The sequence below is a fragment of the Puccinia triticina genome, chromosome 18A (genome assembly GCF_026914185.1).
Source record: "Puccinia triticina chromosome 18A, complete sequence".
Taxonomy (NCBI): domain Eukaryota; kingdom Fungi; phylum Basidiomycota; class Pucciniomycetes; order Pucciniales; family Pucciniaceae; genus Puccinia; species Puccinia triticina.
Genome location: NC_070575.1, coordinates 1,012,848 through 1,035,495, shown reverse-complemented (window position 1 = coordinate 1,035,495; position 22,648 = coordinate 1,012,848). Strand labels below are relative to the sequence as shown.

The following is a 22,648-nucleotide window of genomic DNA, read 5'->3' as shown; positions in this document are numbered from 1 at the left end:
CTTCTGTACAAATGAACAAGCAGATCTGAAAAATATTACATGGGTTGAGGCTGGTGTGTAAACTAGCTTGAACTTGACTAAGTCCCTGCCTGAGGCTTTGCCGGAGGGTCATGTGAGAGAACCGGATATTTCAGTCCTTGTTTTGTTACATCTGCTGTATCTCATGTAATTCTCAATCATCATTCACTAGACCAATTTTTCATAAAGCACATGCTTTTTCTCATATTATACACATTTTTCAGATTCCCAATTCTTACCTCAAAGTTATTAAACATTTTATTGAGAAAATGATTCAATAAAAACACCGCTTTGGCTGAGCGCGCTTGGACCTTTTCTGTGTGATTCAGTCCATTTCTTCAAAAATTGAGACTATTCCAAAAATAAAAGAGGGATGAAGATGGAGGCAAGGGGGTCTGGAATTATATCAGAAGGAAGGGAAAATGTAGGGGTACCATCCACCAGAAACTTAGAAACTTTGGCATTATCAGAGTTGAGCTCTGGTGGTTCAAAGAAAAACATCGCCAAAACCCAAATTTCTTTTGCACAAAGATTCCTGATAACTCATAAGTCCCTCCGGCAAAGCCTCAGGGAAGAGAGGGAATTAGTTAAGTTAAAAACTAGCTAGTCAATGATTTGTTCATCACTGATCAAAACAAGCTAGTCAATGATTTGTTCATCACTGAAAACCTGCAGCCCAAAAAGGAACCTACGTCCCTGTGGCACTGGCTTATGAGTGGTTTATCTTGGTGTTAGCAGCTTCTCAGGCCCTGTTTGGATGTCAGGTTATTCATTCTGAGCAGAAAAATGACTTCAAGGAATATGTGATCAATCACTGAAGTTGATGAAATTATGCTCCCTACAAAATGTAGTCCCCTTCTTGTGTGTGGCGAGTGCACATACCATACCACAACAAGCAAGCACAAGACCCATACAAAAGAAAAGAGAACAACTGTGGCAAACAAAAATAATCACTGGTGGAGTGGAAGATGGAGCAGGAAACCCAGTATATCAATTGGACCAAACCTTGAATATCAAACTCAGCCTCTGAAAGACCTTGGGGACCAAGTAACCAAACCTGAATTGCAAGACAGAACCTTGAATATCTCGCTCTGCCTTCCAAATTCTTGAAGCATCCATGATCCTAACTTGGCACCCGTGTGAACACCACACCAGAGTTGCCCTTCCAACAAATATGATTGCCTTCTACTTAAGGGCTCATCCCAAAACAACCTCAATCCCTCTGTTGAAATCACTACAAGAAAAACCCACTCAATTGCTAGGATTTGACATGTTGGTTACTGTTGTGGAACTGCTGTTCTAGCTCCATCCAAACATGCAAAAGCTTTTTCTTCAGTCACTATGCATGATGCACAACAGGGCATAGCACATTGAATCAAATCGATTTGAGTATTCACATTTGAATTTGATTTGAGTTGAATAATGCCTGGGCAAATTTAAGCTCGAACATTTGAAAAAATTTGAATAATGGCTCAAAGGGGCGTGTAGAGGGCCAATGCAAGCTTCTCTGGGGCCCAAAGGCCCCAGATGAGTTTGCACAGGCCCTATACCAGCCCCTTTGATGCAACACAAAAAAAATCTGCCTCTGGCACTTTGAAAAGTGCGTCCGCCACTACAATAGGTGTGTCTGCCACTATGCAAAGTGCGTCCGCCACGTTGAAAAGTGCGTCCGCCACTTTGAAAAGTGCGTCCACCACTTGGAAAAGTGTGTCTGCCACTATGAAAAGTGAGTCCGCCACTATCCAAAGTGTGTCCAGCACTCTGAATAGTGAGTCCGCCACTATCAAAATTGCGTCCGTCACTGTGAAAAGTGCGTCCGCCACTATGAAGAGTGCGTCCGGAACTATCAAAAGTGCATCCGGAAGTGAGTCCGCCACTATCAACAGTGTGTCCGCCACTATGAAAAGTGCCTCCGCCACTATGAAGAGTGCGTCCAGCACTATCAAAAGTGCGTCCGGCACTATCAAAAGTGCATCCGGCACTATCAAAAGTGCATCCGGCACTATCAAAAGTGCGTCCGGCACTATCAAAAGTGTGTCCAGAACTCTGAATAGTGAGTCCACCACTATCAAAAGTGCATCCGCCACTATGAAAAGTGCGTCCAGCACTATCAAAAGTGCGTCCGGCACTCTGAATAGTGCGTCCGCCATTATGAGATATGCCTCTGGCAATATTATAAGCGCCTTTGGCACCATTATATGTTTGAAGGATGACCCCCTCAAAATTATATGGCCCAGAAATGGGCCAAAATAAGTCAAAAACACAAAAAGGTTTTTCCGTCGAATGTCTCCAAATACTCAAATATTCGACAAATCAGTATTTGAGGGGGATGTTGATTTTTACATTGTATGTTTTACATTGCATGTGCAATGTAAAATCCCATTTATGTAAAATTGCACATACCAAGCCCGTGAACCAATTTTACATGTATACAACCAAAATAGCCACCACGTTAAAGATGAAATGTAAAGCATGCCATGTAAAAGTGCACCTGAGGGCACGCAAGGGAGGAAATTACATGCTTTTCTTTACATTCTCATGCCAATGTAAATTTTCACCATGTAAATCTTGCAAATCAGAACCAGACAATTATAATTACCCCCACCAGCCTTACACCTCACAAACAATGTAAAAGAATCCAATGTAAAATTAACAAGATTACACTCAACATTCAATTTTACACGGTGCACAAAAACATTGTACTTCAGAAACTTATGAAATAAAGCACGAGTGGGAAAAATTGGCCCAAGTTGCTTACATTTTGCCCCCTTGCATAACACTACGAGTTTACAGGACAAGAAAAATATGGACTTGCAGCAGAATATAAAGAAAAACACCGCAACAAGCCACTTACTTGTGGCAGAAAATAAGAAAATAAAACACGACAACAAGCCAATCACTTCACCGGCTTCCTTTGATTCTTCCTGCGGGTCGTTGATGAAGTTTCAGTGCTGTTTTCTCTTTTTTATTCGGTTGTAAAAACACAAATTTCTCGCAGTGTTATTGTTTTTGGCTGATTGGCTGCTCTATTTGACAGTAATACTCTTGACCAAGTTTTGGGCTAATGGGGAAGAGAGGCAGGTAAGCAATCTGAAAAAAAAGAACGGAACTCTTATTGAGGGGAAGAGAAGCTTACGGAAGTCGACGTCGACACCTCTCAAGCTTTGAAGCGCCGCGCAAAAAGAGAAGCAGATCGTTGCGGGGGAAGTGGAAAGAACAAGAGAAATAGGGCATGTACATAGTGATGCGGTAGCTGAGCAACTGCATTGGAATGATGGTCAAGTCTAAGAGGCCCTGTAAGTAGTCCACTGTTTGGGGAACTCGCAAGATCCGGGTGGAGTCGGCGGCAATCAAGCCGGTGTCGCCCTTGTTGGCGATCACAATCGGCGAGCCTTTGCGGGTGGTGAGTTGTTGGAGTGCCAATTGGACCTTCGGGTAGAGAGAGTCCTTGGTCATGATCAGGAGCACCGGCATGCTTTCGGGGACAGCAGGAAATGGTGCAAAGTCAGTCTCTCCCATCTTCTTGCCTGAGCGTTCTGTTCAATGGCTTACTTCTCGTCAATCAGAGCCAATGGGCCATGCTTCAATTCTCCGGGCAAGATACCTTCGGAATGCCTGCTCAACAGTTACAATCAGCGCTATCATAGAAAAAAAACTAAAGAAGGACAGAGAGCTGGATGCTCATCATGACCAAGGCAATGTACTGGGAGGTGTAGGCCTTGGTCGACGCCACTCCAATCTCCGGGCCGGCGTTGATGTGGAGCCCGCAATGCGTCTTGCGCGAAATTGTTGAGCCCACCACGTCGACCACTCCCACATCCAACGCGCCCCGCTCGAGGCAGTAGCGCATCGCTAGAATTGTATCGGCCGTCTCCCCGGATTGAGAGACACAGGTGTCATCTTGGAAGATTGGACATCGTTGGTAGGACGGGATCTTGTGGCGGCGGTGGGACAGGGTCTCGTGGCGGCGGTGAGGCAGGATCTTGCAGCGGGTTGGTTGAAAGCGGAACGGGTTCCTGCTTGATGCGTGCTTTACGGGCCATAGCTTGTAGGATTAATGAGGGATTGTGAAGCAAGGGTGGGGGGAAGGGGGGGTAGTGGATTGAGATATGATGGAATGGAGGTTTGGCCGTGAGGGAGAGGGGATGGTGAGCGACCATGTTGAAAGAGGTGCATTCTTGAGGGGGCCCATGGCGATGAGAGGTTGGCGGCGGCGGCGGCGGCGGCTGGTGTGATCCATAGCTCAAAGGGGGTGATGCGCGGGCGGTTGGCGGTGTCAGTGAGACTGTGCTGCCACATTCGGAGGGAGGGGTAGTTGGTTGATGACTCGATATCCTGATCCTGGGTGTGCATGGGCATGATGATCCAGACGTTGAGGATGCTGGGGGATGTAAGGCATAGTATGTAAAATTAATTTATCCTGCAGGCTTTGGCGGATTTACATGCCTCCTTACAGGGCATGTAAACTCGCAGGCTGTGAAAGTATGGCCTCAGCGCGACCAGAGCGAGTTTTGCAGGCCGTGTGTTACACGGCACGTGTTTACATGGGGTAGTTTACCATCAATCTATGTAAAATTGGTTTTGGACATGGTCAAATGCAATTTTACATGGGTATTTTTTGCATGGACGGACGGGTGTAAAACATACCATGTAAAATTAACTCACCCCGTATTTGAGGGGCCCAAAAAACGCGTCAAATACCACCGTGCTATGCCCTGATGCACAATGACTGTGCATTGAAGTTTGTTCAACATTAAGCCTTTTTCAAGGCTTATGCAATACCACAAGCTTGCTTGGAGTTCTTCCATGTCAACTTCTTGAACTTTTCAATTTCTCCTTGCAGTGAATTGTCTTCCTCTTCTTCTTTGTCATCAATTGGACCATTTTTTCCAAGATATGCCCGGGGCATAGGGCCAGTGCAAGTTTTGACCCTGTTAAAATTGCCTTAGACTTGTTTTTGAGGGGAGGGGAGGGACAGGCAGACAAGTGATGGACAATTTGAAAGCTGTTATGAGCAGTAGCGCGGGCTTCACTGTGGTGATTTATATGGGCATGCGTGGTAGAATGTCCACTCGGAGATAGCGTGGGCGGGAATGCACAGAGTGCATTCCAGTGACATAAACACTGAGGATGAAGTCAGAAAGGGCGCTAAGAAAGCTTATGGAAAGTCACGCGCGGATGGAATGCACGGATAGCCGATTTCAGATCAGGTATTTGGACCGGAGCGGAAAGGCAGGACTGGACTGCGGCAGACTACACACGTGGACTGGTAGCAGCGGTGTGTCAGCAGGTGAGCCATGGCAGCTGAAGCGGGTTCCACTAGCAGGCGGAACTGGGGCGGAGGCGGTGGTGAGAGACTGACTGACGGGGGCTAGACAGAGGACGGTGGGAGGTCAAGCATTGGAGAGGAGCGGAGTCTGGGACAATGACCTTGTGGTGATTTATATAGGCAAGCGTGGTAGAATGTCCACTCTGGGATAGCGCGGGCGGGAATGCACAGAGCAGCGCAGGCAGAGTGCTTTCCGGTGACATAAGCACTGAGGATGATGTCAGAAAAGCACGCTAGGAAAGCTTACGGAAATTCACGCGCGGACCGGAATGCATGGATTGCGGATTGGGTATTTGGATTGGAGCGGAAAAGACAGGGTTGGACTGCGGCGGACTACACACGTGGACTGGTAGCAGTGGCGCCTCAGCGGGTGAGCCACAACAGCCGAAGCGGGTTCCACCAGCGGGTGGAACCGGGGTGGAGGCGGTGGTGAGAGACCGACTGGCGGTGGTGAGAGACTGACTGACGGGGGCTAGACAGAGGACGGTGGGAGGTCAAGCGTTGGAGATGAGCAGAGTCTGGGAGAGTGACGTGCGGAGCTGGAGGACTAGTGCAGGAAAGTGTCAGACGTGCGGGATTGGGTGGGAACGGTGATGTGCGTGGAGGGAAGGACGGGAAAAAAGGGGGCTCATGGATTTTATTATCTCCTTCCTTATCCTATTACCCTATCATCTTATGGATTACTCATTATTGTACTTACAACTTACGGACGTACAAGAGTATTAGGAGATATATTCGTGACCTTATATTTACTTGCAGAGTTACTTGCGGATTCTGTGCTTACGGTGTGGTAGACGGAAAAGTGAAAAATCAAAAGTTTTTCCTTATACATATATTTAATCACCCTACGCCTCAAGATACCACCAAATAGACCTCAGAAATGGATTCTACGGCCAATTTTACCCCTAGTCACCACTGGAAGCGTCACTGGAACCCCGCTGGATTGGAAGTTACACCCTCATGGACACGGCCAGCCCCAGTCATCAACCTGTCACAACCCTCAAGTCACCTTTCCCAGTCTGACACCACTCATGCACCCCTTGCATGAAGTACCTCTTTATTTGACATGTCCCCGCTTTGTTTATGCACTCCTTGCATTAGTATGACATCATCTTTCATTTCTCACCCCACTTTTTGCCTGTATTTAGTATCTTCTGACACCACTTGTACGCAGCCCACCAGCTAAAATCCCTCATCCAGGGTTCCCCTTGTAGCTAAAATCCCTCACATTTGTCTATATAAGGAGCTCTCTCCCCCCCAGTTGTTTTTCCCTCAGTTCAGTACCCACCAGTTATACAGATATCACCCATTAGCCATTATCATCACCCTTACACTTTTATAACATACCATATCATCCCTCTTATCTGCAATAACCACTGAGCTCACTCTCATATTCTCATACTCTCATATCACTGGTTGCATATCACGCACCTGTCACGAGTTACCCGGTTCCTGGTTCAACTCCCAACTAAGACATATACCCTTCTCAGTCCAGACACTCTTCTCAACTTCTTATATCACCCTCTCAAGGACCTGTGTTCAACCCCCACCGGAAACATCAAGTCAACTTTCACCCTTTCCATCATCATAAATCCTCTCAACTCTCACATACCTGTCATCAAACAACTTCATCTGGAACTAGACCAGACCTATCACTTGATTAAAACTTGCCAAGCTTAGCTTGGTGGGTCTTGTTATCTGATAGTATAGAAGGGCAGAGTTTGTACCTCCATCATCCCCTTCTCCATTCAGCAAAAGGGTTTCACAACCACTTTTGAGTCTTACAACGGACTGCGGAGCTTTATTCACTTGCGGATTATTACACTATAGATCAGGCTCAGAGAGGAGCGCTGAAGGCTAGCGGATAGTAGCAGTGCGGAGCCGAGTCACCAACAATCACACAGCCCGGACACTGATATTCTTGAAGAAGGCGGTCAGCAGACATTTTCCACCGACTAACCAGCTTTTATTCTCACAACGTGCGGAAAGAGGGTGGAGCTGACGGACTAGTGCAGGAAAGTGTTGGATCTGCGGGATTGGGTGGGAATGGTGATGCGTGTGGAGGGAAGGATGGGGGGTGGAGGCTCACGGTTTCTCTTCTCTCTTCTTTTCTATCATCTTACTGACTACTCATCATTGTACTTACACTTATGGATGTACTAGAGTATTAGGAGAGTTTTACGTGACCTTATCTTTACTTACGGGATTACCTGCGGATTCTGTGCTTGCGGAGTGCGGAGCTTTATTCACTTGCAGATTGTTACGCTATAGATCAGGCTCAGTAAGGAGCGCTGAAGGCTAGCAGATAGTAGCAGTGCTGAGCCAAGACGACAATAATCACACAGCCCAGACACATATATTCTTAAAGAGGGCGGTTAGCCAACACTTCTACTGACCAACCAGCCTTTATTCTCACACTGCAGTGCAGACTCACATGTACATAGACTACATGTACATGTCATGGACCATACTCAAGGTTCAAGAGGCTGGAGATCCAAGCCTCTTCCTCATCCTGCAATCTACCATCTTGGATCCAGAACCCCCAGAACCCCAGACTCCATCTTCCTCTCCCTAGAACAGACCATAAAAAAACAGCCCCAGTAGCCATGTTTCTTCTTGCCAGAGTTGCTATCTGGACCTTTCTCAAAAAAGACCTGCATTGATACTTCATACACCTCATGAAGCGCCCTAGTTATTAATATTTTCCAGCCTTGAGCGCATGAGACTACAGCACTCATGCGCCATAAGGCGACCATAGAGCACCTAGCGCAGCAAGGAAAGACCTCTCCGCGCCAGGAAGAGCGCGAATTGAAGCGCAACTTGGATTCTAACTCTATTGAGACTAGCAGCTCTCAATAGAGAATAGTCATTCCCCTTACAAAACCTTTCTTATCTCCTAGGGATAAATGAAAAGGTCTAAGCGCTCAGAAGCGCGCATAAACCACTTAAAAGCCAAAGGACCTCGAAGCGAAGAGATCCTTAGATTAGATTTACCGAGAGAAAAGATTAGGATTAATTAGTGTCTTCCTACCAAGCCCAAGCTATTACGACACTAGGTCGTGATTGGGGCTTTATATTCCTTTCCTCTTTCCGTCTTCCCCTCCTTTCCCTCTCACTTCTTCATCATTGTACTCCTTTTCCTAAATCCTTCTACTCAATTAACTTTCATACTTCATATCTGTCTACCTCGAGCTCCATTCTATTTCTCTTAACTATCTTCCGAAGTCCTTGTTTACTTGAGTTTTGTATTCAGTGGTAGTCACAGAAGAGACTACCCCTGACAATATTGTTGTTGAGAGATATCTTGTTTGGTGAGTAGACTAAATGGTACTGGATTGGTTTCCAAGATTAATCCAGGCTGCAGAAGAGACAATTTCAAACTTGTTGATCCACTGGTGTGAGCTTAACCAACTTGAGATTGGAGGTGGTGTTGCAAATCAATGAGTTGTTTTGGATCATGCCTAGCACACCAAATACAACCCTGGAGCATCATCCCACAAAATCATTCTTCTTTTAAGCATCACAGATTGTTTTGAAAAGCAATTTGACTGGCTTGAGGTCCTTGTATCTTATCTCCAGGTCAGGGGCCAAGATGGTCTGATGGGGGAAGACTATTTTCACCCTGAGTTCTTGCAGACTGTTCACCTGCAGAGACCCCAGGTTAAAATCAGGGAGGAGCCACCCCTCCCCCTCCCCCCTCAGAGGTTACACTCCTCCATCAACAGATCTCAAAACATTGTAAAGTTATAAACCTTGCCTGTAAATGCAAAGGTTCTCACACACAATTTAGTAACAGAATTATTGTGGGTTTACACCATACTTGTATCACCTGAGTGCCCAATCTTGTATCAATAAGCGCTTTTATCTTTAGGTCAAACAAGAGGGTCATTTTTAAGTTACATCAGAGAGAGATTCCAAATTGGATGCAAACTCTTTGGCTTAGTAGACTCATTGAGGGCCTTGAGTTTCTGGTTGAAATCCTTGTAGTTGGTTTCTGGACAAGTAAGCCTGCTGGTAACAATTTTGTACACCCCCTAGATTTCAAAAAAAATCTTGTGCCACGCTGGAAAGGTGACTGAGTTTCTGTTGAGGACTGGAACATTCCCAATAAGAGCCTAGGTTTTTTGCATGGTTTGAGTGGGCATATTTTCAGTTTGAAGGACAATATTGAGTAAACTTTATGATATGAGAAAGATCAAATTGTTGAAAAAATGGGGAGTTGGAGATTGAGGTGAAGAAAAGTTGAAAAACCAAATTTGGAAGCAGGTTGAGCGGGGTGGTGTTCTGTGCCTGCTGCAATGTCAAAAGCATGTATTCAAAGGTGCTGTGATAGTACAGTTACAAACACTTGAAACCCATTACATGATGTTGAGGAGGAGCCAGTCTTACACAACAAATACAAAACTTACATTCATATACCGTGAAAAAAATGTAGAGGTAGTATATGTTGGTACACCTCACACCTGTGGATATAGCTCAACGGTAGAGCAACCCAGCATGCATCGGGGAGATGCGGGTTTGATTCCCCCTGTCTGCACTATTCCTTTTACTCGCTCTACAGGTTATGAGCCCAGCGCTTTAGGCAGCTGCGTACCTGGGATGAGCCTCTGGGAGGATTAGTGGGCTCTGTCACCGGTGTAGGTGTACAGGGGGTGTGTAGAGGTAGTATATGTTGGTACACCTCACACCTGTGGATATAGCTCAACGGTAGAGCAACCCAGCATGCATCGGGGAGATGCGGGTTCGATTCCCCCTGTCCGCACTATTCCTTTTACTCGCTCTACAAAAAAACTCAAGAAACTGCTGCCAGTTGACATGCAATATTAAAATGGTGCCATGATACACCCTTGAACCTAAATTTCACAGACAAATAGTTCTGTGACACTTTGGAATTGAGAATGAAAAGGTACTGTACAATGTGCACAGTGACTGTGCATGAAAGGGCATGATGTAATTATCTGGAGTTACAATGGCAGTTAAGCTGGAGTATGCCACATGTCAATGGCTGGCAGTTTCTAGAGTTTTTCTTGCAGTGTAGACTCACTCATGATTGCCCGTATTTTTTTTTGAAGCATATTTGAGCTCTCTCAATGACCGGTCAGACCTGTCATCTTGATGACCAGTACAAACACTGGTCATCAAGCAGCTTGAGTCCTTGAGATGCCGGTCATCAAGAGGGTTTGAGTCCTCCAATGATTGTGCGGTGGGAAGATGGCAAGAAAAAAACTCCCAGGGGTTCAGTTCTGTTCGGGGCAAGGTCAAAGATGGTTTTGTTTATTTGTTTTGGACTGGTTTTTCCTGATTTCCTGGACCTCCTGGAGGGTCTTGCCGGTCAGGAATCCAGGTCCACAGGAGACATTCCAGGGGGGGGGGGGGGGGGTTTCCTGGAAATTGCAACCTGGACGACTTCCTGGAGGTGGTTTGAAACCCCCTATTCTACGTACTACACACACTTTTTTGAGGAATATTGTAGTTACTGCTATACTTACTCAAATTTTGTGTATTGCTACATTGGGGAGAGTTTTTACCACCCAAAATCTTGCTTACTTGCGGAGTTTTGCTGTGCAGATGTGGAGTGTTTGGACCTTACGTAGACCAGGCAGATCATATCAGGCTCATTGTGGAGCGCTGAAGAGATATGCACATTGCGGAAGCCAAGCGCTGGTAACCATTCAAACCCAGAAGTTATCTATAAAAGAGGCGGAGCACCTTATATTATCAGGCGTCGCACTTTTATTTTGACAGCAGTCTGTAACATGTAAGTGATAGCTCTGTATATGAGTGTCCATGCTGTGCAGCCTGTGCCATGGCTCATAACATCATCCACCTTTGATTCCCAAGCCTCCCCATTTTCTACCTAACTCAATCTTGATGATCAGAAAATTACAAGACAATTTTTCCTCTTTTGGCTCTGCATTCTGTCCCTGGGCAGCATTAAAAAACTGAATGTCATTAAGAATATTTTGGCAGAGCATAATTTGTTGATGGCCTTTACTCAGGCAGAGCTCAGACTGTTGAAGGGAGTCTTATGGATTGCCATACAAAGTGGTGTCAGTAGAAACATATTCTGATATCCGCGGCTAAATTGGAAAAGCGCATTAAAGTCATACAAGAGCACGTGGAAACGGGGATCTCTGAGCAGTCAACCTCCAGCTATTCTTCCCCTGTTTTCTGTTTTTGGAAGATAAATGGAAAATTCTGTGTTTTGAATGATCTTCAGCCTCTAAATAAGGTCACCATTAAAGATGTGGGTGTTCAGCCAGAAATGGAAGAGTTTGTGGAGTCTTTTGCAGGGCAGGCCTGTTATGACCTTGTCAATATTATGGGCCACTACAATGAAATTGCTTTGGATCCCATCTCCCGCCCTCTCACGGCTTTTGAAATTCCGCTTGGTTGCTTCCAGATTTGCGCTTGCTGCAAGGCACTACAAACTCCGTCGCCATTTATCAAGTGCAAAAGATGTGGATCTTACCAGAGGAAATACCTGATCAAGCTGGTATTTTCATAGAAAAAGGGGGTATCAAGGGGCCCATTTCCAATTAAAACAATGAAGGTCTCCTTGGGCACTCCAGAGTCTACCACTTTGTATGGAAATATGCCCCAACTCTGGAGTGTAACGGTTTTGGCATCCAAGTTGGCGGATTTTGTGCCCGCACTGGAGATAGTCAAGCATGTTGTGTGCAAAGAGAGTCGGCAGATGGCTAAGAGCAAGGTCTTTCATGGCCAAAACCCATCAATATGTCGGCGGTTCGCGGGTTTCTGGGCGTAGTAGTCTACACCTGCATTGAAAATACCAGCTGTCTAATATCTGTACTGCATACCCATAACGAAATAACTGATAGTTCCTAGCGATCAAGTCTAGTGAAAATTGGATTCTGGACATCATCAAACCAATGATTTGAGGGCGGGTGGCCCTCGTCACATACAGAAACTGAAGTCAATTGGGGCAAGCAAGTTGGAAATCTGAGGGGCAAGAGAGTATTCTGGTAGGGCCCGGTAAAAATCATGTTTAGCTGCTGCACAGTCAAATTTTGACAGTGGCTATGCTTTTTTGAAACTGCTGTACATTGGGCAGGTACCGTGACCTTTTTGGCCACTCTTGGTCTTGCCCATCCGCAGCAGCTGTTTCATCTCCTGTTTTTTTGACACTAACCTTTACTTTACTGTCGTACTCGCAGGTTGAAGTTGATCTTTGACGTATGTCACGTGAAGCATAGGCGCTTCCGGGCTGAATCGCAGCCGGTAGATACACAGACAGTGAATCAACAACGAAGTTAAAGCTGTTGTTTCATGCTTGGATTCGAGTCCGACCCATCAGATTTCATTAGTTGTCCGGTAAAAATCATGTTTAGCTGCTGCACAGTCAAATTTTGACAGTGGCTATGCTTTTTTGAAACTGCTGTACATTGCGCAGGTACCGTGACCTTTTTGGCCTCCCTTGGTCTTGCCCATCCGCAGCAGCTGTTTCATCTCCTGTTTTTTTGACACTAACCTTTACTTTACTGCTGTACTCGCAGGTTGAAGTTGATCTTTTATGGTATTCAAAATTTCATATGCCACTGTTTACATAAAATCATAAAGCCAATTTTGGCTGGGAGGTGCCAGCGTGCATAAAACTTAAAGTGACATCTCCCAGCCAAAATTTCAGTTTATGATTTTATGTAAAAAAATCTTATGCAATTTTGAATACCATATTTGATGTATGTCACGTGAAGCATAGGCGCTTCTGGGCTGAATTGCAGCCGGTAGATACACAGACAGTGAATCAACAACAAAGTTAAAGCTGTTGTTTCATGCTTGGATTTGAGTCCGACCCACCAGATTTCATTAGTTGAACTTGTACAGATGTTCCAGCTCAATAACATGCAAGGTTATTTATGTATATATACATACTGGCTGGTAAAAGCCTTTGCGGCTTTCAGCAACCCTTATTTACACATTACACAGTTTATATACTTGCACACTGATAACCTCAATATAAGACATTCATTTTGATCATTGGGGGCGGCTGTTGTGCTTCTCCAGCCCCTCTTATAGAGTTTGATCACCAGCTTTTGGAGTCTTCCCACACACATTATTTTCCCTGTCCAGGGTCACTTTCATATATTCTAGAGAATTCAGAGTAACACCTTCTTTATTCACCTTACAATTGCATTGTTGAACCAAACACCAAGATAGTTCACTTCAGATCTAACACTATCTTCCCACCCAAAATGGTGGTGTTCTCAGGAAACCAAATAGTCAAACTATTTGTTCTTGCTGTGTATTCCTCAAAAGCCACTCAATGCATGGATGGATTGACAGAGAGTGGACAGCATGTACTGATCACATATCCAAGGGGAGAAAGTATGTCACTCCTCTGTTTCTTTCAAAAAAACAAAAAAACATCATATTTTTATTGGCTATCTAACACAAAAAAAAAAACAGAATTTGCAGGGATCCCAACAGAAAAGACAAAAATTCCAATGTCTGAAATTGACAGTCTACATTTGCTGCCAGAGATCAAGGACCCTTCAATGGAACAAAGAGCTGTGAAATACTCCAACTCTGTTGTGCAGCTTAGAAAGCCAGCTCCTGGAAAATACAAGGATAGTAAGCTTCAATTCACAATTTTGGGACATATAATTAATACCTCCAAGAAACTGATTTTTTATTCTCTCTCAATAGATTTGGACTATGTAATGTCGATTGAAAAGAGTGAAAGCTCAAGCTCTTCCCAAGCTATTCCAGTTGATCATTCTTACTGGGCAGCCATGCAGATAAGATCTATGTGGCAGGAGTTTGAACAGTTGGCCCAAGATCTTTTTGATCTTAAAAAGAAACTTGAAACAGTGAAACAAGGATCAAACTACAAGCATTCCTCCAAAAGCATTCGTGAAGAAACAGATCGTCTGGCTCTATTAGTATCTCCAGATTTAGAAATTGTTCACAATAGTTTGCGTGATTATATTGAGTTATGGTTGGAGGATTGGGCAACTAGAAGGAATCTTGAACTTGATGTCCTTAGTACAGGCCACAGGGGGAAGAAAAATAAGAAGATGTATGCCAAGTTTTTTTTTTTTTTTTTTTTGAATAAAAGATTACTTTCACTGCAGGAAATAAAAGCTTGGAGAGGCTTGTCCAGAAATTAGCAGTTGGTGGACTGAGTTTGCATGATGATTTCTGAAATCCAAACCCCAAACCTCATTTGACACAGTCTACCTAATAACTGCTTGGACTCATGCTGACTAAGCAGCCTTTTTCTGCAGTGTTAACCACCTGGAGGTTGCCTTAATATGCTAATATGTTCTACTTAGTCTTTTTCCTAAATTCAGATCTTCTTCTAGAGGTTCGGGAGAATTAGCAACAAAATTTGATTGAGAAGCTCTCAAGGAGTTTTTCCCCAGAGAAAAAATTGCAAAAATATCATCTCAATTGTCAAATGAATTTGGAAAGTCTGGAAAAAATCATGTTCCAGCTGTACAGAATGCCAAAAAGATTTTCATACAAACAATTGAAAAAGTTTACATGTTTGATTTGTTGGATGATAATCAGTTTAAAAACTGTTTTGCGCAGTGGTATATCGTTCATGGACATGTGTGGGAAACAATCACACCTTTTAACATGTTCCACCATTTATCCAATTTTGGGGAAGAAGACAGCCATAGCCTCTTTAAAAACAGCCGGACTCTACTGGCAAGCTGGTATCAATCACCTTATGTAAATATGTTCAAAGGTATGCCACAAATTACAGCCGTGATATTTTACTTGCAATCTACTTTATTTTTGCCTTGGTTGACTTTTTGGTTTATTTTCTTCTGAAAGTTGATCCTGAATCAAAGAAAACCATTTTGCTTCTTTTTATCCAGTTAGATCTTCAAGAGGCTTCAAAGGGAAATCATTTGATCTTTGACTATATCAAAAAATGGCATGACCGCTTTTTTGGAAATGGCAAACTTCTGACATGTTTAACAAAAGAGATTGGATCCTGTGATGATGTTACAGGTAGCCTTCGTGAATTAATTAGAATTTTCCAAGGAAATCAAAGTTGGAAAGGTGATTGGATAATTCAACGTGACTTAAGATCCATGAACCAACTTCTTGAATATATTGATAAGAATTTTCTTCAAGTTGAAGCAGACAGATCAGAACCATCAATAATTGATACTCTTCGCAATATGTTTGAAGAAACCAATGTGAGGCAAAGAATTAATCAGATGTCTTCTGGAACTGCAGCTATTTTAGAATTGGATAATATTTCAAAATACTTGGATAATGGATTTCCTCTAAATAAAATAAATGGAATCAAGCCACCATTAACACCTCTGGAGGAACTTGATCTCATTTCTTATATCCTAAAACACTCAAAAATTCAAAATGAGTACATGAAGATTCTTGGTCAAATACCTGAGAATGAGAAGGCTTGTAAAAAGGAATACCAAGATCATTTAAAGGCCTTGATAGACAAGATATTAAGATTCAGAAAACGGTACTCTCCTGGCAAACTAAATTTCATGGTAAAGAATCCATTGCATGCTCCTATTCTCCACTAAAAGTGTTGTCTGCTAGCTTTTGATGTAGCAGTATGCCATTGCAGATAAATCTCCATCAGCAATTGTGCAAAACTAGGGATATCTAACAGGAGCTAGCCATAATACCTTTTTTCAGCTGTTTAATCTGTGTGATAAAAGCAAATTATTTGTTTTGAATAATGGTTCCCAAACATGCTTTCAAGACAAAAATGTTTCTGATAAACCCCTTCTCATCAGCTGAGATCATCTCAATCATTACAATCAAAAAAAGTTGAAAATCAGCAGTTCTCTTTTTCCTTCCAACTATTTGAATTTTCCAATTACAGAATTATCATTTTATATTCTTCGATATTCCAATAAACAAATTTATAAAAAAATGCAAAACCCAGTCAAAAAACAGGATTTCTTTTTTAAAAAAAGCATGGTGTTAAACAAAAAATATCAACAAAATAAAATCTAGTTTCACTTGTATTTTGGTTTTCTTCTTAGACTCTTGGGTTTTCCATTTTTGTCTTTTCATGAAAGTTGGTTTAGATAGTTGTGTTTAGATGAATTTAGTTTTACTTTTTTTAGATTGATATAGAGAATGACATAGTATTCAATTTTTCTCTGAGATAATCCCAGGGTTACACACACCCCACTCAGAGCAAGTTTTAACTGTGCCCAGCAGTGAGCACCACTTGCACACACCGCGTGCAGGCATGGAATTTGATGGTTTTTTAATATTTAAATACATGTACTTGTATGAAAAGCACTGTAGTAACTGGGTATTGCTGCCAAGTAACACCCCAGACATGGAGCCTGCATGGTCTCTTGGGCCAAAATATTTCAACCATCTACCTTTTTCCAGCCTCAATGGCCGGGACTCAGCAGGGATTCCCTGCCAGCATATTTGGCTGGGATGAAGTCATCCTGGTTTAACTGAGATGCATTCAACCAATTTAAAATGGGTTGATCTTGACCAATGAAATACAAACCCAAGGGACCTCGGATTTGTATTTCATCAGTTGAGATCAACCAAGTTTAAATTAGTTGAGTTCATCCCAGTTTAACTGGGATAACCTTAACCCAGCCAATTATGCTGGCAGTGATTCCTCCTGGCCATGGAGACTTCACAGTTTTAATGTCTGGGATTGGGACAAAGGCCACAAATCCTCAATTTCCAGGTTGTCAAAATTGAAAAGTGACTTGAAAATCTGGGTGTGCTTGTTTGTGCAATCTACCATCTTAGCACCTGTCTCTCCCAAGCTGAGGATATAAATCTCCCAAGTACAGGCTGGTAAAAATAATCCATAGGAAAATTGAGTACTTGATTTATTGATCAGAATGATACATGGAATCTCTCATGAAACCTGCATTTGGTGAAGGTTTATGGCCATTTATGGCCTAAGAAATGTTGGAGACTGAGCAAACAACATTTTTGGCCCTGGCGCCCTAAATTTGCAGGATTTATATGAGTCTACATAACATGTCAAAAGATTATGGTAATCTACTCTAGATTTTAATCACAAAAAAAGCTTTAGCAAAGACATGGTTTCCAAAAAATAAAACTTGGTGGTGATTATGAAATTGGGCAGTAAAGGAGGAAATGAAACCAATTATATGTATGTAGCCTTATTGTACGGGTGGAAGGGTTGGATGTTTGTTGTATGAACCAATGGAGGTGCAAGGGGCAACATTTTCAGTTACTTATTTTTTCTTTGATCTGTAAATTCCAATCAAAAACCATCAGTAGTTCCATCAGCTAGATGAACAAGAAAGAACTTTTCTCTTGAGATTGGCTTTTTTCATTTTGATACAGCCAATGATTACCAATGGTTGATCCCGTGGCCAATTTTCAGCTATTTTAACCCCTTAGTAAAGTAAATGAATTTTGCTTTTGCTTCTCCCCACGCAGCTGCAGTACAATTGTTGTAGATTTTAACTTTATTGCATATGGTAAAACAACATCCCTTAACTATTATCCAGCTTAGAAATTGAATTTTGCAGTTCACAACAAAAAGTTAATTCTGAAAAACAAAAAGTAACTACCTATTGTTGCAAGTGGGATGGTGGGTCTGGCAGAAAGGTGAGTTAAGTTATATAAGGATTAGGAAGGGCCTTTGGGTCTGTTGAACCTGAACCCCAGGCAATCTTGCTTGAGCTGAACTCACGGCCAGTGGTTTATCCTCAGAGTCCTGCCTCTCCACTGTTGCACTTGCACAATCTGAGGCCCTTGGTAATCATTCTTTGCTTTTTGCTGGGAGCTTTCAACCTCACTCTTGTGAAACCCTTCAATACAGCAGTTTTGGTGTTGGGGGGTAACTACTCTAGGTCATGTTGCTGTGTCTTGTTTGAGTTTGTTAGTTTTTTTTTTTTTTTTTGCAGAAGAGAAGCCCTTAATATGTTTGTATGTTTTTTCAAAACTGAAGCAGAAAGAAACCCTTGATCTCAAATCATACGGATTTAATATAGGCTACGTACAAAGTTGATAAAGGACAACTAGAAAACAATTCCATGGAGTACTTGAAGTATAAGTGGATCCAGTGTCTGAGAAACGTCATCAAATGTACGAAAAGAGAATCACGACTACCTGTACACGCAGAATTAAATAAAAAAATGAAGGGAATGCAAAGCGGATATCTCTCAAAGGATTCATTAGCGGTGATGAATGTGAAGAAAAATGGAAAGTTTGTAAGCTTACAATGGATACTAGAGTGAAAACGGCGTGCATTTGAATACATACATAGATAAAGAAGATTCCAAAAGGAAAGAAAAAACGAAGTGAATTGGATAAAGATGAGAGAGGATCAGAGACTTAGATGTAACTTTTGCACAAAGTTCATCAAGTCGTCTTTCCGAACTTCGATGATACATTCTTCAAACCGATCGTGGCGAGCTCTGGCTCCAGAGATATGTGCCGCTTCTTGGAATACGGCGCCGAATTTACTAACAACGGGAGAATGTCAGAGGTTTTGAGGTTGAAAATTAAGGTGTCGGTCATAGTTGCCAGAAAACTCACTTCTTCCGTACATCTCCATATTGGATAGCTCCGTTAACACCCACAACTAAATAACAGTCTCTTGCATCGTCGAGGCTGGCAATAACGAACGGAAAGCTTTTGACAGGTGGGGACTTCTTGGTTGATTGGCCATTAGTATTTTTACTCTGCTGGCCGCCGGGTCCGATAAGGTCTCTAACGGCATCGACGAGCCATAGTCCGAGTCGAGTGAGAGTTGCAGGATGGTTGAAGACGTGTAAATCAGGGCCCTCTTTGATCACTGCTAGTCGGAACGAGCGTAGGGTCTTGATTGATTGTTTATCTAGCATCGATGTTCCTTGGCGGATGATCGATTTGTGTAGGGCCATGCTGAGAGGCAAGGCTGCTCGAAGAATCGATGGGCTTGATAAACAATCATTGTGATGAGCCTCGGTCGACTTGAGAGGACCAATAAAACATATGGGCTTACTCGGTGGACAGTGCATCCGATGCAATCCAAAAGTTTTGCACCCACCAGACTTCTTCTTTCTGTTTCTTTGAGGCTTCTGACGATTCTCCCGGTGGCCTACTCCCATCTGCTGCTCTATTCTCCTTTTCCATCGCCGTTTGAGGCTTAGAAGAGTTGTCGTTGAGTTCAGTCCACCGACGAACGCCTTTGCCGCCGTCCCAAAGCGTTCCAGTTTGTCCCTGGTCGTCTATCGAGACTGTCCCATGGCCTCCGTGTAGTGATTGAAAGTCGAGCTTGACCCCGGTGGCCACCTCTAAAATTGCACTGATACATTCGATGCAATCGCTGGCTGAAAGAACCGATTGATATCCATATGCACGTACGAAAGATGGGAACGAAAGCTCAAAGAGCCCATACTCTGGGGCAATCGACTCGACCTTTTCGGTCAGAGTACGCTTCAAATCCATGTCCATATGAGTATAACTTTGTTGGCACTGGAGTAGTGAAATCCTAAGCCGAGACAAATAATTTGTCAAAAAACGAATTCACCTAACGCATTGGAGAGAGAAGGATGTATCCTCACCCCATCTTTGCAAAAAACCCTTGTAAGTTCTTCCGTCCTTTTTCTCGCCATAACTTGAGTTTTCCAGCCACATAGCCACTATGAAACATGGAATCATAGAGGTTCCAGTGCCGAAATAAGGTAAATCTTAATTCCTCAGACAGGCGTATATTTCGATCGTCTGGTCCGAGTAACTTCACTTGACACGATTGGGTACTTCCTACATCTCGGGGTAAAATATTAATTCGTTCCACCTCTCGTCGGAAGAGTGTGACTTGAGCATCGTAGGTTTCACGATCAATCAAGGAAGACGTGAATTGGTAGGTGAGTCCAATGATAGCTAACCTGCAGGAAATGTGATTGCAGAGAAACATGGGTTACTAGATATCTCGCTCAACTGGGCTAAAACTCTTGGAGTGTTTTTTTTTCATTGTACACACCACAATAGTTCGTTATCCTCAGCATTTTTTAAAGTCACTAATAAGTAGATCTGTGATGCTACAGATTGGCCGAAGGAGGTGCCAGAGTCATCATATTTTTGGAGACGTGCTCGGAATCTATGTCGTTCTCGTCTGGTGAGGCCAGCTTGCTGCTTGCGTGATTTGGCGCTTTTCTTTTTCCGCTTCTGTGATCTCTCTCCATTTGATTTGATGCTACCGTCTTCGTCCGATTTTTTACCATCATCTTCTTCATCATCATCATCTTCTTCTTCTTCTTCCGCGCGACGACCGTATCCGATTCCAAGCTCATCCTCACTAGAGTCTTCATCTGAATTATCACTATCACTTTCAGGCATGTATCTGATGGCTTCGAACGCGTTTTTCTCTTCTTGCAAGTCTTCATTGACGTGACCATCGTCCCAGACCACGATTTCCGGGGCCTCTTCCGGGTCTTCGTCTTCGTTCAAAGAATCTATCCCCGACTGGAATACGTTCTCGAGGGCATAGGGTCGATGACTGTCGATGACGTGCAATCGAACACGACTGGGAAGGTTGAAGAATTCCCATAGATTGACTTGCCCACCGAGGTTGAGGAGTAGGACTTCCTTGTAGCCGCTATTCGGGTCCCTGATCTGATCGGCCACCTTCGAGAGTTCTTTCCAGCCTGAGACCGGGATGACGCGGTACTTGATCGAGTCTTGCTTGAGCAGGCACTGAAGCATCTTACATCCACACAAGGCGTCGACATCCATCGAAGAGATCAGCAAGACTGGACAAGTCGAGAGACCCTGTGTTTGGGCGATTCGCGCTGACCTCGTGATGGACTCATAGGCATGGCCATACTGTGTGGGCTTGATGCTGGGTAAACATCGGATCAACCAGCTGGACATCCGACCACGGGAAAAAGAAACAGATGTTCTGACTCACAACATCGCACCACCCTTTTGCGATCGATCAAGTTTTGGTTGTCTGTCGACACTCTGGGGGGAACCGCGTCGTGCACCCAGCTCACCCCGCGCCAATCTGAATTATGTCATCAGGTTGCGCGGTCCGAACCCCCACATTGCGCATCCACAGATTGTAACTTATCCTGTGTGCACCATAACGCCTTAAAAACATTCTTTGCAAGCAAATATGCAGATTGGATAAGCAGCTGTGTGTTTGAGATTCCCTGCAAAGGATTAAAACTGATTCTATATAAGTACCTTTAATACAACAGGAGCTGATAATGTTCATGTTGCGCCAAAACCACATGATGTACATTTTTGGCAAGGATCAATTGTGCGATCTTGCTTCCAAAGGGGGGTTGCCCATAAGCATCTTAACACTTTCTGAGAATAATGAAACACCAATGTAACCTTCAACTGCAAATTTTGCCATCAGCAATACGTGACCGCCCTACCTGTAACGTAGCAAGCAAGTTGCTCTTAACAATCAGAATTTTCTAGAGAATAAAAAATAAAATGAAAATCTCCTTTGTTTTCTTGTAGCTACCAAGGTAGCTCAGTCAGTCCTACAGCGTGATTTTAGCGTAACGGGCACAAAAAACACACTAATATGCAAAACCACTACACTAAGTAGATCTAATTTAGGCCGCGTTTGTTTATATCGCGAGCGTAATAATGCAGATTCTCGTGACACCTGAGGAAATTTTGGTGGACAGTGACTTGATCAGGTGTCACAGAGGATTTCAACCAAAATTTACATTATTGAGCTTGCAATATACCGCTTAGAAACGCGGCCTTCATCTTTTGAGCGTTGTTAGGATGCAAGATTTGAGTACCTTCAATTTCTCTTCATTTAAAATTGGTGATTGTTTTAGACTTGAAAATATTTCCTCATCCTCCGCCTGTTGACGTTTAGGATTTTCGCTGCTTGGAAATATAGATTCAATGTAAGAAAAAAAGCTTGAAGGAGTGTGGGTACGTTGGACAAAAGATGGCAAAGAAGGTGATGACCGAGGCACAACAGAAGTCCTGAAGAGAATGGGAGCAAGAGATGAGACGGATTCGGCAGTACTAATCCATGATGAAAGAAAGCAAGAAATGGACCTAAGCGAGGATGTTGAAACGAGTGAGAAAAAGTGAGATTAGGAAACCAAGACAAACGAGTGAACTGAAATTTATAAAGTATCAACTAGGTTGTGGTCTACTGCGCACGACGGCGAACAACAATGTGAGAGAAACCAGACTAGCTGGTCTAATAGAGACGTGAACTGAAATAGTCTAACATTCAACAGATTCCTTGAATGATTCTTCATTATGATTGCCCTATTTTAAAGCTGTTTAACTACGCTCTTGGCAACCACCAAGGTTCTTTTAATTTGGATTTTTTTTAAAACCCCTACCCAGTTTTATGTG

The 22,648-nt window shown here is 43.3% G+C and overlaps 3 protein-coding genes across 3 annotated transcripts; 1 reads left to right on the top strand and 2 right to left on the bottom strand.

The window, feature by feature from the left end:
* Positions 1 to 3,018: 3,018 nt before the first annotated feature.
* PtA15_18A131 (uncharacterized protein) lies at positions 3,019 to 4,178 on the bottom strand (the record flags this gene model as incomplete). Its single annotated transcript, XM_053164640.1, has 5 exons — positions 3,019 to 3,079; positions 3,155 to 3,493; positions 3,571 to 3,633; positions 3,723 to 3,952; positions 4,029 to 4,178. The coding sequence occupies 5 exons, from the start codon at positions 4,176 to 4,178 to the stop codon at positions 3,019 to 3,021; spliced, it is 843 nt and encodes a 280-aa protein (XP_053028629.1).
* Positions 4,179 to 13,560: 9,382 nt separating this feature from the next.
* Positions 13,561 to 14,690, top strand: PtA15_18A130 (uncharacterized protein; the record flags this gene model as incomplete). The annotated part of the gene is made up of 4 exons (XM_053164639.1): positions 13,561 to 13,693; positions 13,775 to 13,939; positions 14,015 to 14,281; positions 14,662 to 14,690. 4 exons carry the CDS (start codon positions 13,561 to 13,563, stop codon positions 14,688 to 14,690), a joined length of 594 nt encoding a protein of 197 aa, XP_053028628.1.
* A 3,957-nt stretch (positions 14,691 to 18,647) lies between these two features.
* PtA15_18A129 (uncharacterized protein) lies at positions 18,648 to 21,178 on the bottom strand (the record flags this gene model as incomplete). The annotated part of the gene is made up of 6 exons (XM_053164637.1): positions 18,648 to 18,786; positions 18,860 to 19,240; positions 19,308 to 19,796; positions 19,870 to 20,193; positions 20,289 to 20,508; positions 20,605 to 21,178. 6 exons carry the CDS (start codon positions 21,176 to 21,178, stop codon positions 18,648 to 18,650), a joined length of 2,127 nt encoding a protein of 708 aa, XP_053028627.1.
* Between the last annotated feature and the right edge of the window lie 1,470 nt (positions 21,179 to 22,648).